Source organism: Loxodonta africana, chromosome 2 (genome assembly GCF_030014295.1).
Source record: "Loxodonta africana isolate mLoxAfr1 chromosome 2, mLoxAfr1.hap2, whole genome shotgun sequence".
NCBI lineage: Eukaryota > Metazoa > Chordata > Mammalia > Proboscidea > Elephantidae > Loxodonta > Loxodonta africana.
The window spans coordinates 2,800,101-2,817,557 of NC_087343.1; the positions used below are offsets into that span (position 1 = coordinate 2,800,101).

At 44.0% G+C, this 17,457-nt stretch overlaps 1 protein-coding gene across 1 annotated transcript in view; it reads left to right on the forward strand.

The window, feature by feature from the left end:
- SEMA5A (semaphorin 5A) overlaps nucleotides 1–17,457 on the forward strand; it is a 354,982-nt gene that overhangs the window by 268,595 nt on the left and 68,930 nt on the right. The window contains exon 14 of the mRNA XM_003407895.4: nucleotides 8,757–8,904. Within this exon, the coding sequence (XP_003407943.2) occupies nucleotides 8,757–8,904 (148 nt within the window). The remainder of the gene's footprint in view (nucleotides 1–8,756; nucleotides 8,905–17,457) is intronic.

Here is a 17,457-nt window from a genome sequence, read left to right on the forward strand (position 1 = left end):
GGAGGGTCCAGGAGAACCAGGGCTGAGGGAGCAGAGTCCTTAATAAAATCACCTCGCGTATCATGAACACCATCGACCCTGCAGCACTCCTGGGCGGCCACAAGTGAATGAGCCAATTCTCCCAAAAAAGCACCTAAGTAAAACTGGGATAAAAAGTAGTCAACTTTCATTTGAAACAAATTCTCCAGAGTGTCAGGTAATTCAGTGGAAGCTTTGTTGCAACAAAAAATCTCAGATATAGTCACTTTTTCTTTTTTAAGTAATGAATAAAGAAATTATCTAACTTACTTTTTGCATATACTTTAGAAGATGTGAACACTTCATTCTTCTGTTCTAAAAATTCCTCAAGTAAGTTTTCTTGAGTAACAGAAGCTGAGTAGAAGCACCGCTTATGGAGGAGGCCACCGACCAGGAGGAGGAAATAGAAGTGTGTAATTGTGAACACAGTGCAAATATTAGCACCTATCTTAGAACCAATTATACACACACACGAGTGAGATCTACCATATTTTTATGCAAATAATGTGCGTGTTGTAAATTTTTATTTTGCCAGCCTAAGCCTTCCCTCCACAAGATATTTTCCTGTGTGCTATGCTAGTACTTTTTCATGTGAAAAAAAAAAAAAAATACCATGGACTGCCAGAAAAACAAACAAATCTGTCTTAGAAGAAGTGCAGCCGGAATGTTCCTTAGATGCGAGGATGGCATCACATACTTTGGACGTGTCATCAGGAGGGACCAGTCCCTGGAGAAGGACATCATGCTTGGTAAATTAGAGGATCAGCAAAAAAGAGGAAGACCCTCAACAAGATGGATTGACACAGTGGTGACAACAATGAGCTCAGACATAACAGCGATTGTGAGGACGGCACAGGACCAGGCAGCGTTTCGTTCTGTTGTACATACAGTCACTGTCTTAGTCATCCAGTGCTGCTATAGCAGAAATACCACAAGTGGATGGCTTTAACAAAGACAAGTTTATTTTCTCACAGTCTAGTCGGCTACAAGTCTAAATTCAGGACATCACCTTCAGAGAATGGTTTCTCTTCTCTGCTGGCTCTGGAGGAAGGTCCTTGTCATCAACTTTCCCTGGTCGAGGAGCTTCTCAGCACAGGGATCCTGGATCCAAAGGTCGCATTCTGCTCCAGGTGCTTCTTTCTTGGTGGTAGGAGGTTCCCATGTCTCTTGGCTCCCTTCTCTCTTTTATATCTCAAAAGAGATTGTCTTAAGACACAATCTAATCTTGTAGATCTCATCAACACAACTGCCACTTACCATCTCATTAACATCACAGTGATAGGATTTACAACCTACAGGAAAATCACATCAGATGACAAAATGGTGGATAATCACACAGTACTGGGAATTATGGCCTAGCCAAGCTGACAAACATATTTTTTGGGGAAACAATTCAATCCATGAGAGTCACTATGAGTAGACTTGAACCGCCAACCTTTTGGTTATCAGCGAGCATGTTATCTGCCCAATAATAACAGCAGCAACAACAACAAACCCATGGCTGCTGAGTTGACCCCTACTCGTGTGTCAGAATGAAATGTTTTATAGGGTTTTCAGTGGCTGATTTTTCTGAAGCAAATTGCCAGGGCCTTGTTCCCAGGAGCCTCTGGGTGGACCCGCATCTCCAACCTCTTAGTTAGCAGTGGAGTGCTTAACCCATTTGCACCATGCAGGGACTCCTGTCTGCCCCGAGCACACCCAGTCTGCAGTGAAAGGACAGGCAAAGAATGACAGCCAAAGATGTTTCTGTTCAAAATGGTGGAAGATTTAAGATGGAGAGAAATCACTGCCCCGTACAAATTCTGAAGTCCAGCCAGACAAGTACTGGGAGAGAAGTGATGAGGTTTTGAGGCCTGAGCATAATTCCCTGTGGTCCTCAGCTCTGTCCTCTGGCTCTTTGTTCCACTTCCTGAAGCTTCATTCCATTTTCATGAAAGGTAGCGTGTGTTTGCAGCTGGGTAGCTTTATCAGTCTGCTTCCTGCCAGTAGAGTTTGAGGTCCATCAACCTCCTTTCAATTTTATTGTCTCTGTCCCTTTCACTCCAAGCACGTGGTATTTTTGCTAAAATAACTTTCGGGAAAACATCATGGATCTTCCATGGGTTTCAGCCAAACCTGTTGCCATTTAGTTGATTCTGACTCATGGCAAACCCATGTGTTATACATAGTAGAACTGTGCACCGGTTGGTTTTAATGGCTCTGACCCTTCAGAAGCAGATCACCACGGCTTTTTTCTACCTTGCCACTGAGGAGGTTCCAACCACCAATCTTTAGGTTAGTTGTTGAACGCAAGTGCAAACCATTTTCACCACCTAGGGATCTTTTGGAGCCCTGGTGGCGCAGTGGTTAAGAGCCATGGCGAACTACAGCTGCTGACCAAAAGGTTGGCAGTTTGAATCCACCAGCTGCTCCTTGGAAACCCTACGGGGCACTTCTACTCTGTCCTGTAGGGTCGCTGTGAGTCAGAATCGACTCAATGGCAATGGGTTTGTCTGTTTTTGGTTTTTAGGGACCTTTTGGATTTCTGCCAAGGGGAGGGGATTGCTCAGGTTTGAGTACCAGGAGTTAGAATGACAGCCCCCACCTTTCCCCCTCTGGAGTCTGTCTGCCACAGTGTCGAGGTTAAGCATCCCAAGAACAAATATGACTTTATTTATTATATGATTATTCTTTATCTTTGTAAGCATGTTTGTTTCATCCTGTGATGAGTTGATGTGATACACTTTGGAAGTTATTATTCAGTCCTAATGGGTTCTTAGCTTCCTCTTGGGGTAAAAACTAAAAACATGGTAGACTTAACCTCTTGGTGACTCTGTTATTTTCTGCTTTGAATTTTTGTTGATACCATGTGTTTTCATTAATGGAAGCATGCTGAATCAGTGAGTGTGTCTGAGTTTTTGGTAGGTAGTATGGATCTCCCACAAGCCTACCCTAAGCATTTAGTGGTACATATGAAGTACCACTAATTATACCCCAGAGTTCCCACCAGGATCTATTGCTACAGATGTGTAACAAATAAAAAATTTCAAATCTCTATTTTTCCTACCAAAAATTCAGACACCTCATGCAATACCCTGTGAAAACAGTAATTTGTGACACAGGCCCGTTCCTTTGGTTTCAGACAGCCATAAAGGCCCCCGCCTTGTGGCAGTGTGCACTGTCACCGGTACAGCAGCTTCCCAGTAAACCCCAGAGGCTGAAAAAATTCATGATTGCTATATGGACCGCCAGGCACAAAAGGGTTAATGGCAGCAGAGTTTCTCTGGTACCATAAAAGATTTAATTATTCTCGGATAGCCGTGCCTTATTGGGAGCCGAGAAGTGAGGGACTCTAAGAGGGCCCTGATGATGGGTTTAGCGAGGAGCTAGCCTACAGCCAGGCAGAACCAAACACGGTTTATAGCACTCAGAGGGTTGAGAATCTAGTCTATGTGGGATTAGGAAAGGCACTCCTTTTCACAGACTGTCGATTGGGGGTGGGGGAGGGGAAGGGATCATTTACAGAGAAGCAATGCTGGGTCACTAGCCTTTAAATGTAAAATGAGAATGAGCAGTTCTGGGCCACATTGTTGTTGTTAGGTGTCGTGGATTGTTGGAGACCCTTCACAGGCCCTGGTGCGCTTGCTTCACAGCCAGCCACACAGTGGTGGCTGGACGGAAAGGAACTTGAAGGAAAAAGTGAAAAAATGGGGCAGCAGCCTTGAGATCCAGCCACACAGACCATTTATTAAAACTGGTTGGAAGTTCCACACCATGTGTAGTTCTCTGCATTACCTGCAGTAGATCTTTAACGACAAAGCTATGAAAACATGCTGAGTGTTTTCAGAGGTGGCCTTCTCTAGGCAAATAGGCGAAGGTTCTCATGTGCTGTGGTCTGTTTTGCTCCGGGGAAACGTCGCTCAACTGCTGTGCTTTTTATTAAATGTCAAGAGTTTTATAAACATTTTTTCTAAGATTTTCTTTTGCCCTTACTGCCTCCTCCCGTTTTTTTCCAACTGAAATTAGTGTCAAGGCGTCTGGAAAGTTCATACTCTTTAAATGTGTGTGAGTCAGCATGGAAACGGCACATAGCCTACTGTCCTTGTCCAACCTACAGTGGCATCGCTAGGGTGGCGCAGGGGGGTGAGGACTGTTCCAAGTGACCCTGCCAGAGAGGGTGACCCCACAATGACTGTCTATAAAATCTTGTGCAGTGTTTTAGAAGAAATTTATTATTTTTTATAAAAACATCCTTGTAGTTAGTTATAATAACAAATACACTTTTTCATAAGCCCAGCTTACATGTATCAATGTATCTACAAGGCCAAAACCCTATGCTAATTTACTTTTTGAACCTTCTAATGTGCTCTGGTCACAGCTGTCATAATTACCCAATTACGATGACGCTTCAAACCATGTGGTTTCATCTGCACTCGCTACAAGCACGTGCTGTTGTTTTCACTGCTGCCGTTGTTTTTAGTCACTGATTTTGTCAGTTTTTTTGGGGTTTTAGCTACAATGTTGTGGTAATTAGCATTTGTGAATGTATATCGATAACTTTTTGAGAGTGAAGTAGTAATTCAAGGAGAAGGAGAAAAATCAAAAAAGGCGTATGTTCAGTTATTAATAATGTAACTCAATGTAGAAAGATTTTACAAAACGATTCTGCTGTTAGCATTCATCTAATCTAAGACATATGACATTTAAGCAACTTACAACTATATATATCACATGTCATTCTGTGACTGAAACTGGTGATAAACGTTTCTGCGGACCCTGTATGGCCTGGTTCGGGAGGAGGTCCTTGTGCAGAGTGACACCATGAGTTGTCACACTGGGTGACACCAGCCTAGTGATGACACTGGAGACCACCCAGGACATTTGAGTGAAATGTGGAGAGTTCAGATGTTCTGACTTTTCTTGACCACTTTTTCTCAATGCATTTCCAAAGTAAATGCCAGTTTCCTCCTGGAAGACTCCATGCACCTATATATGTGTTAATATTTACTGAGCCATCAGTATGGCTTATTTACTATAGGTCTACATGTTTGCGTGTACATCCACAGGTCAAACTTTTTCAGACCGTTTTCTCAGTTTTGTTTTGGCATCTCTTCAGAGGCCATGCTCTTTTAATTAAAAGTGCACCTTCTTTTTCCTGGTTATAGAAGAGCGTGTCACTCGCCCTCCACTCCCAGAGCTGAGGCAGTGGGAGAGTATATCTGCTACCTTAAGAAGGAAGTCCAATGTTTCTTTTATCTTAGAAATTGGAAAAATGAAGAGGAGTGTTGACTATACCGTTCCATGCCAAAAACCTATTGCCATGGAGTTGATTCTGACTCATGGCTTCTGCATGTGACAGAGTAGAACTGCCCCATAGGATTTTCTTGTCTGTAATCTTTGTGGAAGCAAATTTCCAAGCCTTTCTTTCATGGGTCAAAACACTGGGTGGGCTCAAACCACCACGAGCATAAATCGCTTGTACCACCCAGAGACCTTAACCATTCCACAGCTGCTCTTAACGTGGAAGTTTGGAGAAACCATTTGCCTGGTTGGTTCCTGGATCTCTGGAGACGTCTTCCACCATGACACAGCAACCGTCTCTCCCCGACTTGCACACTGATATGTGGACTTTTGACTCTACTGTTTGTCTGTTTTTTTATTCTATACATTCACACTGTTGTCATATCTCCAAACCCCGTGAAGATCCCTTCCTCCCTCTTACTTACCATCATACTTATCTAGCTTGGAATCTCTCTGCCTTGGATTGGTGCCACCAAATTCCCTGTTGGTTATCTAGTGCTGCTATAACAAATACCACAAGTGGGTAGCTTTAACAAATTGAAATTTATTTTCTTGTAGTTTATTGTTGTTGTTGTGTACTGTCAAGTCGATTCTGACTCATAGCGACCATCTAGGACAAGTAGAACTACTCCATAGGGATTCCTAGGCTGTAATCTTTACGGGAGCAGATTGCCAAGTCTTGTATACTACAGAGACACTGGTGGGTTCAAAACACTGTCCTCTTGGTTAACAGCGGACCGCTTAATGATTCTGCCACCAGAGCTCCTTTGCCATAGTCGAGGAGGCCGAAAGTTGAAATTCAGGACTCCAGCTCTAGGGGAAGGCTCTCTCTCTCCGTCAGCTCTGGGGGGAAGTACTAGTCTCTTTTCTGCTTCTTTTCGTTGGTGATCTTCATGTGGCAGTTATCTTCCCCCTTTGTGCTCCTTCTCTGTTTAATCTGCTCCTTTTATATCTCAAAGGTGATTGGATTAAGCCACACCAGCTTTACCCTCATGTGGCCTCATTAACATAACAAAGAAAACCCACTCTCAAAAGGGGATTACATCCACGGGTATAGGAGTTAGGATTTCCAACATGTATTTTTGGAGAACACAGTTCAATCCTTAACATTCCACCCACTGACCCCCAAAATCCATGTCCTTTCCACATGCAAAACACATTTACCCCATCACATCCTCTCAAAAAATTTTAAATCAACTCCGAGCCTAAAATCTCATCTTTTGAATCATCTCAATCAAATATGGGTGAGCCTTTGGGCATATTCCACCCTGGGGCAAAATTCCTTTCCACCAGTGGAAAGTTCTCTGGTCAGGCTTGTGTTTATCACTTCCTCCTGCAGGTGACCTCACCTGTCTCTGGGCTCAGCCGCTCCCTACGACATGGGGCCTCCTTCAATCTCGGTGGGCTCTGGGCTACCAGCGAGATGACCCCCCAACCCCCAGTGGAGGGGACTCTTCACAATCTAACTCCAACGGTGCTGTTGTGTCCCCGGAACTCTGTGGGACCTCCTTGATTCCTAATAAAGTTCAAGCTCTTTTACTCTGTTCCATAAAGCTGTTGTCCCACTTACTGTCACCTTTTGTATTCTCTTCTTCCTGTTTCTACCTTCCATCCTTTTCCAAGATGCCACCAGACACTCCAGATGCCTCACCATATCGACACCCTTCATCTTGGCATTGCTTTTACATTCATCCTTGTACCTGCTCCTGAAGCACCCCCATTCTCCTGGAAGTTTTCCCAGCTTGATGGAAAAATGATGGACACTTTTGTTGTCAGGAAACTCCACCCCACCCATTGCCATCCAGTTGATTCTGACTCCTAGTGACCCTACAGGACAGAGCAGAACTACCACATAGGGTTCCCAAGGCTGTAAATCTTTACAGAAGCAGACTGCCACATCTTTCTCCTGGGAGCGGCTGGAGGGTTCGAACAGCTGACCTTTTGGTTAATAGTCAGGTGCTTAACCACTGTACCACCGGGGCTCCTTGTCAGGAAACTACACCCCCCAAATTACTTTTACTGGTTTCGGTAACAATTTGCCCTTATTTTCTACTCCAGAAACTCATTTCCTTGGCTTGTGTAAGGTGCAGTGTAATGAAACATTGTGTGGCCGGGTAGTGTTTTCTGTCCTGCAGCCCTGGCCTTGTGTCTGTCTCAGATTGTGGACCCTGCACCTGGGAAGAGCTCTTTCCAGTTCCCCTTGTCTGTGTGCTGAGGGTTGAGCGTGGGTTGGTCATGATGGCATTAAAGGGGACTGACTCCACTGAGCAGCTGGACACCTCCACCTCTTCTTTCCGAGGGAGGATGGCCTGAGACATGAGAAAAAGATTTGTTCCCATGTTCTCAAGTTAGTGCTTAGTAGGAGACTATTGAATCTAAGGAAACCCTGGTGGCATAGTGGTTAAGGGCTATGGCTGCTAACCAAAAGGTTGGCAGTTTGAATCCACCAGGTGCTCCTTAGAAACTCTATGGGGGCAGTTCTACTCTGTCTTACAGGGTCGCTACGAGTTGGAATCGACTCGACAGCAGCAGGTTTGGTTTTGGCTTTTATTGAATCTAAATTGTCCTGTCAATCAGCAAAGGTGTCCCAGTAAATTTGACTTTGTTCAGATCAGCCCTCAGCCCCTATGGCTACAAACAGTAGAATGGCAGGCTGTTTTCTCCTTGTCGTTATTGTTGTTTTCTTCTTCATTTCATTTGTATTATTAAAAACTGAAAGGAGCTTTCACTGATCATGTGGGCAAGCAGCCTTGGATATTTGACTAAAAATTGGCAATCTGGTATCTATGTAGAGGTACAGAGTATATTTAATCATGGAGAAATAGGACTAATATTTGTAAATGGGAAATTGGCTCTTTTTGTATAACTTGTGGTCTTTCAAATTAAGGTTTTTTTCAAAGCATTCTGACAGCCCACAAGAAAATATAAAAATGCAGGAACCTAAGCCATATATAGCTAAATGCTCCATGCTAAAATCATGCTTTAACTTTTCTTTAACTTATGCTAAGAGAACTCCAAGACATATTCGATTCAAGGAAGAGAAATGAATTCCAAATAACGCCTTGCTGGTTGTGTATCTGTAGGCCACTTGATCTGTTAATGTACATGTCTACGAGACCCGTGATCAGTAGGGATGTCTTTCTATATGCCGTCATTTCTGGGTGTCTATTGAAGGGTTTTGTTTTGTTTGTTTCTCCTTTAACTGGCTGCACAGGAAGATCCATCCTGCATTGTGAGTTTAGTATTTTCCTCATTGTCTTCTGTGCATCCCATTGTCTGTGTACACGCGCATGGCCAATGTCACATCTGCCTCCTCTCCTGTGCCACCACTCAGAACACAGAGCCCCCACACAGAGCATGCCCATGTGTTCAGCATCTGTGAAGCGATGGAGCGGGAAGGTCGGTGGCCTCACATTGCATTAAGCAGTTTCTGTTTCCTCTTGGTTTCCTCATCACAGATACTGCAATGAACATTTGCTGTGCCCCCCACACGTATTCTGGACAGGCTGGGGTCCTTGGGAACGGTGCACGGCCCAGTGTGGGGGCGGCATTCAAGCTCGCCACAGGACCTGCGAGAATGGGCCAGACTGTGCAGGCTGTAACGTGGTGAGTAGCTTCCTCCTCACTCCACAGCACGGTGCAGAGCTGTGATTCCAGAGTCAGCACACACTGGGTGTTCTGCACACACTCAGTGCTCTGCACACACAACATGCGTACACACTGGATGCTCTGTACCTTACTAGGTGTTCTGCACACACTAGGTGCTCTGCACACTAGGTGCTCTGAACACACTAGGTATTCTGGTGAAAATGTTAGATTCTCACAGGTGCAAGATGCTTTGCAAAATTTGTAAATGCTCTGTAAACACGGCATGCCAAGACGTTGCATGCTATGTAAACACTCTGTGCTGTGAATCACGTGGATTTATCTGGCTGATGAGAACGTCTAGAGACAATACTGGATGGTATTGTCTTGAACTAACTCTTCACACATGGGGTGAAGTGCCCCAGGGGTTTTACAGCTCTGAATTCTGAGCTATGACAACAACTTCAGCCTGCTTCGCTCTAGTCCCTGGAAGGCCTCTGTGCCAGGTCACGCCAAGGCAGAGAATGCAGAGTGAACTTGAGACTCTCAAGACTGAGAAACGGGTGGAGCCCTCGTCAGAGTGAGTTGGTAACATGTCAGAGGGGAGAAAAGACAATGTATGGCTTTGCTTTTCTTCTGCCTTAGCAGGTCATATTTCTTTTAACACTTTGACCCTCAGAAAAAAACTCAGCCCTGCAAGTACTTTTCAAAGTCCCGTATCCTCTCCCTATTTGTCTCTGAGAATATCCAGCCAGTGGACTTTCCCCACATCCCCGTCCCTACAGTGCTGAGCACAATAGAGAGGGGGTGGCAGAGAGACAGAGGAGAGTGCTCTAGGGGGAGGAGTCCAGCATGAGAAGGTCCTGCTGGCCTCCTTCCTCAGATCTCGAGTCAGCCTTTCAGCCCCGGGTTGTGAGGCTGAGCAGTGGGGATTTTTACTGCTGTAAAGCCTCTTTCATGAGATGCTGTCTTAGTCATCTAGAGCTGCTGTACCAGAAGTTTATTTTTTCATGCTTCAAGAGGCTAGAAGTCCGAATTCAGGGCACCAGCTCTAGAGGAAAGCTTTTTCTGTCTGTCGGCTCTGGACGAAGGTCCTTGTCTCTTTCCAGCTTCTGTTCCTCGGTTCCTTGGTGTTCTTCACGTGGTGTGGCATCTCTCTTTCCCCATCTCTGCTTGCTTCATCTGCCTTTTATATCCCGAAAGAGATTGACCTAAAACACACCCTACACTAATACTGTGTCATTAATTTAACAAAGACAACCAAATGGGATTATAAGCACAGGTATAGGGGTCAGGATTTACAACACATATATTGGGGGGACACCATTCAGTCTGTAACAGCTGCAAAAACCGTACAGCCCAGCTAGCCTTGGGAAATACAGAGTCAGGAAGAGGAATATGAGGTTTTTTGTCACATATTGCACATGACCCAAGGAGATGTTTGTTACTGGGATTTGCGACAAGATTTCTTCCCCTTCACACTGGCAAGGATGTTAAAATAGCTTCAGTAGAATCTGTCATTGTTGATAGAGACAGTTAACTTTGGGCAAAGAGAAATCTTCCCGAGCAGGGTATATGCTCCATTGATTGACTTTTCAGATGCTCAGACTAAGTTATTTTTGTAAATGTGGAAGGTGAATCTGTGAACATCCACACGTTCTAGGAGAGCAGTTCAAGCGTAATGACCATGCTTTGCTGACGTCTGTCTCCTCTGGGTCTGGTGGCTTGGCGTCTGAGGACAGGGATTTGCAGCTGTGTGTAGAGGCGTGCTGCATCTACTGGGAATCCATGGGGAGGGGCCAGACTACACTGATCTTCTTACAGGACCAGGAGCTCAGAAAACATTTCACACAAATTTCTGTTATAAATTAACTTCAGTAATTACATTTAAAAACACCCTGATGAAAGAAAAAAATTATTTTAAGGAAAGAGTACAGCATATTTCTCATATAGTCACTGTGTGTGTGTCTGTGTGCATGTGCATGCTACATGTTCTAAGTGCTCTTGAGTGGCAGGGCCAGGACTAGAGGACTGGTCCTCAAAACACAGTGCTTTTACTGACATGGTGCTATTTGCCAAATTTCTCTGCTCAATGTTGAGTAATAAACGATAAGACCTGACTTTTCCTCACTCTTCTTTAGTACAAAGTGTGTCTTCAAAGGAAGAAGAGCTTACATCTTTCTCTAAGACTTCTCTCACTCATTAAACTCATTGCTGTCGAGTCAATTCCAACTCATAGCGACCCTGTAGGACAGAGTAGAACTGCCCCATAGTGTTTCCAAGGAGTGGCTGGTGTATTCGAACTGCCCGCCTTTTGGTTAGCAGCTGTAGCTCATAACCACTGTGCCACCAGGGCTCCCTCTCAGTCATTAGCAGCCTTGATTTTCAGAACATCACAATCATATAATTACAGCCAACATGTGAGTACCATTTAGTGTAGTATCACGAGCACAGAAATCAATTGAAGATAAACTTGCAACGTGGATCTTAATTCATTGTTGAAAATTGCAACACACAAAAGGGAAAAAGATGTAAAATGTTGTCTAAGTAGCATTACTTCTCAATGTAATGTGAGCCAAAATTTGCTCAAAGATCTAGCAGCTGTGTTAAACAGCAGAGCTATAAGGCTGCACCAGATAGAGCAAGGGTGTTTCAAGAACAGGAACAGATTTCATATTGCCAACACTGTGTTCCTTCTTGAAGTATCACACCCAGTATGAAATAGTTGACCTAAAGCAATGATTAAAGGTATCAACAGGGAGATGGGATAGATATTTGCTTCCTGGATACAGAAGGACCCAGAGCACAGAAGTCTTGAGGGCCAAGAGGAAGGACATTAAAATCAATACACGTTGCCCAGGGGACTCTACGTGAAAGAATCAAAGTGGATTGATGCCCTACAATTATTTTGGGTCAAAATAATGACACTGTGGATAAATTTAGGAGAAAGGGAAACCTGGCAGTTAGAAGTTTAAATAGATTATGAAGCATAAAACAATGACAGTATTACAAAGTACTTCATTTTTGAGCCAGTTATTGTTAGTTGTTGTCAAGTAGATTCTGACTCATGGTGACCCTGTGTGGGCAGAGTAGAACCACTGCATAGGGTTTTTAAGGCTGTGACCTCTTGGAAACAGATCTCCAGGCCTTTCTTCCTAGGTGCCCCTGGGTGGGTTTGAACTGCCAACCTTCCAGCTGGTAGTTAACCATTTGCACCACCCAGAGACTCCTCCAACTACCTCGTTTTTGTTAGCTCAGTAAGGTTTGCAGGATGCTTTGGGAAACGCTATCTCATGGAATCCTGGTTTTTCACATGGGAAAATCGAGCCCCAGAGAAACCCAGCTCTGTACCTGAAGCCCTCCAGGTGGCAAGGCCAAGCACTCGGCCTAGGTCTTCTGACTCCAAGGTTCATAAAAAATCCAGGATGCTGTGGCCTCCTTGGGAAATACAGGGACGAGAATTGTGAGATTAGCCTACTAGCACTAATATTCCACACCCTCACTACCTGATTGATTAAAAAGCCCAAACAGGCGCATTGTACATTTGTTTCGTCTGCAGTCGTCTTTCTGAGAAAGCTCAGCTTGCCTCAGGCCAGTAACATACGAGCTAGCTCAATTACTAAGGACCACACTAGTAAAACCAAAACATTCTTTAGGTTCACACAGCCTTCATTTTTTAAAAAGCCTTCTTCTGGCTTAATATCACTGCTCTTTTTTAGAATTAGGGTTCAGAATCAAACTTAAGGCTTTTAAAAACTCCAAGCCACTTACTTTTTATTTTTGTACTTGGAAAAATAGAAACCAATTACGTTCTTAAATTGGTGATATTTTAAAGGACACTTAGACAAATTGTATTTCAAGAAATTTTTCAGACCCCAGCTTCTGACACTGATACTGTTTCTCTAATTTTGAGCAATTCAATGATGCAAAAACTGTTTGATAGTTTAAGATTTTATTTCAAAAGTTATTTTGCAAGATTTCAAAAAGCTATTCAAAAACACGTTCTTGCAAATAAGACATTTGGTTGGAAGTGAATTGCACGTTCACTGAGTTGCGGTCCAAGATTCCAAGGCTGTCACTTAATCATGTCCCACAGGGAGCTGGAATGACACCTCCTCACAGAACAAAAGAAGACACTGAGAACAATGATGAATCCATGGAAGGTTTCATAACATGGAGGAATCTGGAAGGCATTATGCTGAGTGAAATTAGTCAGTTGCAAAAGGATAAATATTATATAAGACCACTATTATAAGAACTATTATAAGAAATAGTTTAAACAGAGAAGAAAATATTCTTTGAAGGTTACAAGGGGGGGAGGAAGGGAGGGAAAGGGGTTTTCACCAGTTAGGCAGTAGACAAGAATATTTTAGGTGAAGGGAAGGAAAACACACAGTACCGGAGAGGTTAACACAACTGGATTAAACCAAAAGCAAAGAAGTCTCCTGAATAAACTGAACACTTTGAAGGCTAGTGTAGCAGGGGCAGGGGTTTAGGGACCATGGTTTCAGGGGATATCTAAGTCAATTGGCATAATAAAATCTATTAAGATAACATTCTGCATCCCACTTTGGAGAGTGGCGTCTGGGGTCTTAAACGCTAGCAAGCGGCCCTCTAAGATACATCAATTGGTCTCAACCCACCTGGACCAAAGGAGAATGAAGTACACCAAAGATGCAAGGTAATTATGAGCCCAAGAGACAGAAAGGGCCACATAAACCAGAGACTACATCAGCCTGAGACCAGAAGAACTAGATGGTGCCTGGCTACAACTGATGACTATTCTGATAGGTAACACAACAGAGAACCCCTGAAGGAGCAGGAGAGCAGTGGGATGCAGACCCCAAATTCTTGTAAAAAGTCCAGACGTAATGGTCTGACTGAGACTAGAAGGACCCCGGTGGTCATGGTCCCTAGACTTTCTGTTAGCCCAAGACAGGAACCATTCCCAAAGCCAACTCTTCAGACAGGGATTGGACTGGACAATGGGATAGAAAATGATACTGGTGAAGAGTGAGCTTCTTGGATCAAGTAGACACATGAAACTATGTTGGCATCTCCTGTCTGAAGGGGGATGGGAGGACAGAGGGAGTCAGAAGCTGGCCGAATGGACACGAAAAGACAGCGTGGAAGGAAGGAGTGTACTGTCTCATTATGGGGAGAGCAATTAGGAGTATATAGCAAGGTGTGTATAAATTTTTGTATGAGAGACTGACTTGATTTGTAAACTTTCACTTAAACCACAATAAAAAAGAAAAAGAAGACACTGGCAGGGCAAGCAGGGAGGGCGGGCCCCTTCCAACTACGCTACAGGGCCTTCAAGAGTTTCATGAACTTACGTAGTTGAAGATTTTAGATATAGATGGGTAGATGGATGAATGGGTAGGTGGATGAGTAGATGAATACATATATACACAGAAAAGACAGAGAAAGGTAGTCCTGGGTGACTCATACAGTTAAACACTCAACTACTAACGGAAAGCCTACCCAGAGGTACCTCAGGTCTGCTTGTGAAAGGTCACAGACGTTGAAAACCCTACAGAGCAGTTCTCCTCTGCACAGATGGGGTCACCATGTTGTTGTTGTTAGATGTTGTCAAATCATTTCCGACTCACAGTGACCGTGTGTACAACAGAATGAAACACTGCCTGGTCCTGCGCTGTCCTCACAATCACTGAAATGCTTGAGCCCATTGTTGCAGCCACTGTGTCAATCCATCTGACGGTCTTCCTCTTTTTCACTGACCTTCTACTTTACCAAGCATGATGTCCTTCTCCAGGGACTGATCTCACCTGATAACAAGTCCAAAGTATATGAGACATCGTCTTGCCATCCTTGCTTCTAAAGAGCATTTTGGTTGTACTTCTTCCAACGAACAGATTTGTTCTTTCTTTTGGCAGCCCATGGTATATTCAATATTCTTTGCCAACACCACAGTTTGAAGACGTAAATTGTTCTTCGGTCTTCTTTATTCATTGTCCAGCTTTCTTACACACAGGAGTTGATTGAAAACACCATGGCTTTTTTTGGGTCAGGTCTTCAAGGTGACATCTTTGCTTTTCAACACTTTAAAAAGGTCTTTTGCAGCAGATTTGCCCAATGCAATGCATCTTTTGATTTCTTGACAGCTGCTTCCAGAGCTGTTGATTGTGGATCCAAGTAAAATGAAATCTTTAACAACTTCAGTCTTTTCTCTGTTTATCATGATGTTGCTCATTGGTCCAGTTGTGAGGATTTTTGTTTTCTTTATGTTGAGGTGCAGTCCATACTGAAGGCTGTGGTCTTTGATCTTCATCAGTAAGTGCTTCAAGTCCTCTTCACTTTCAGCAAGCAAGATGTGTCATCTGCATAATACGAGTTGTTAATGAGTCTTCCCCCAATCCTGATGCCACATTCTTCTTCATATAGTCCAACTTCTCGAATTATTTGCTCAGCGTACAGATTGAATAAGTATGGTGAAAGGATACAACCCTAACAAACACTTTTCTTGATTTTAACCAGGCAGTATTCCCTTGTTCTGTTCGAACAGCTGCCTCTTAGTCTAAGTACAGGTTCCTCATGAGCACAACTAAGTGGTCTGGAATTCCCTTTCTTCAAAATTGTGATCATTAAGGTTGTGTGTCAACTGGTTGGGCCATGATTCTCAGTGGTCTGGCACTTATGATATAGTATGACAGGCATAAACCCAGTGAAACCCAGTGCCGCTGAGTCAATTCCGACTCACAGTGACCCTATAGGACAGAACTGCCCCATAGAGTTTCCAAGGAGCACCTGGCGGATTTGAACTGCTGACTCTTTGGTTAGCAGCCGTAGCACTTAACCACTACGCCACCAGGGTTTCCATGGTATGTAATGATGTAATCACTTCCATGATGGGATCCACTATGAGTAGTCAATCGGTTGAAAGGGAGTTTCCTTGGGGTTGTGGCCTGCATCCAATATCCAAAAAAAATCCATTGCCATCGAGTCTATTCTGACTCATAGCAACCCTACAGGGACAGAATAGAACTGCCCTATAGGGTTTCCAAGGAGTGGATGGGAGATTCGAACTGCCGACCTTCTGATTACCAGCTGAGCTCTTAACCACTACACCGCCAGGGCTCCAGTGAGGTGGACTTTTTGTCAAAGCTTGTGGGGTTTTGCTGGCTCTGAATTCTGTAGCTGGCTGCTGTTCATTTGGCCTCTGGTTCTTGGGGCTTGAACTAGCAACTTACCTGCTGATCTTGGCATTAGTCAATCTCCACATTCTGTGAGCCATGGGCATGCCAGCTTACCTGCCGATCTTGGGATTTGTCAGCCTCTGCAGTCTGTGAATCAGAGGCCTGTTGTCTGACCTGCCGATCTTGGGTTCTCCAGCCCTTGCAGCTGTGTGAGTCAAGGGACGCCTCCATCCTTACCTGTGAAATTGGAACATTCCAGCCTCTAAAACTGTGTGAACCGTTCCCTTGATATAAATCTCTCTCTCTCTATATATATATACATATATATGTATACGCACACCCCCCCACACACGCTTCAGTGGTTTTGTTTTTGTTTTGTTTTTCTAGAGAACCCAGCCTAAGACATCGATGTTATCCATAATTTGTTATGATCCACACAGTCGAATGCCTTTACATAGTCAATTAAAGAAAAAAATGACAAGAAACAGGTAGACAGGCTTGTTCAAAATGCGCCCTCCTGAGTCAGTGGCTCTGATATTAACTGAATAGGGACCCTTCAATGGAAGATGCACCTCAAATAGCATTTGTTGTTATTGTTAGTTACCATTGAGTCAGCTCCCTCTTATGACGGCCCCATGGACAACAGAACAAAACGCCACCCGGTCCTGCGCCATATTCACAGTTGTTGGAATTGTTGAGTCCATTGTTGTGGCCACCATGTATCTTGAGTGCCTTCCAACCTAGGGACCCATCTTCTAGCACTATATCAGAGAATGCTCTGTTGTGATCCATGGTATTTTCATTGGTTGACATGCAGAGTTAGATCACTAGGCCTTTCTTCCTACTCTGTCTTCATCTGGAAGCTCTGCCGAAACCCGTCCACCATGTTTGGCCCTGCTGGTACTTGAAGTACCAGTGGCACAGCTTCCAGCATCACAGAAACACACGAGCCACTACAGCACGAAAATCTGGCAGACAAGTGGCGCAAATAGCACGCAGCATCTGATATTGCAAGACAGGTTCTTCCTTAGCAATGCTGTTGTTGTTGCAGTGTATCTGATGGAGCCGATCTAAGGATTGTCATCTGTTTGGTGACTGTGAAAGCTAAACAGGAGATGTTGACCTTCCTCAAGGAGGCCACAGTGGGCGTGCTCCATCACGCCGTGGCCTCTGCATGCATTCACCTATATTCCCAGATTTCCCTCTGCCAGGGCAATGATTAATGGTTGGTCTGCCAGGTGAAACTTGATATTGCATCTTCATAAGGTGGGATGCAGAATTGGCTTTCTGTTCTTGGGAGATGTCTCAGTGAAGAGCTTAGAGATATGAAGGATTGTCAGATTAAAAAAAAAAAATCCACATTTTGTTAAAAGAGGCTTGAGTGTTTTGAAAAGTTAATATCGGGACGTATAAT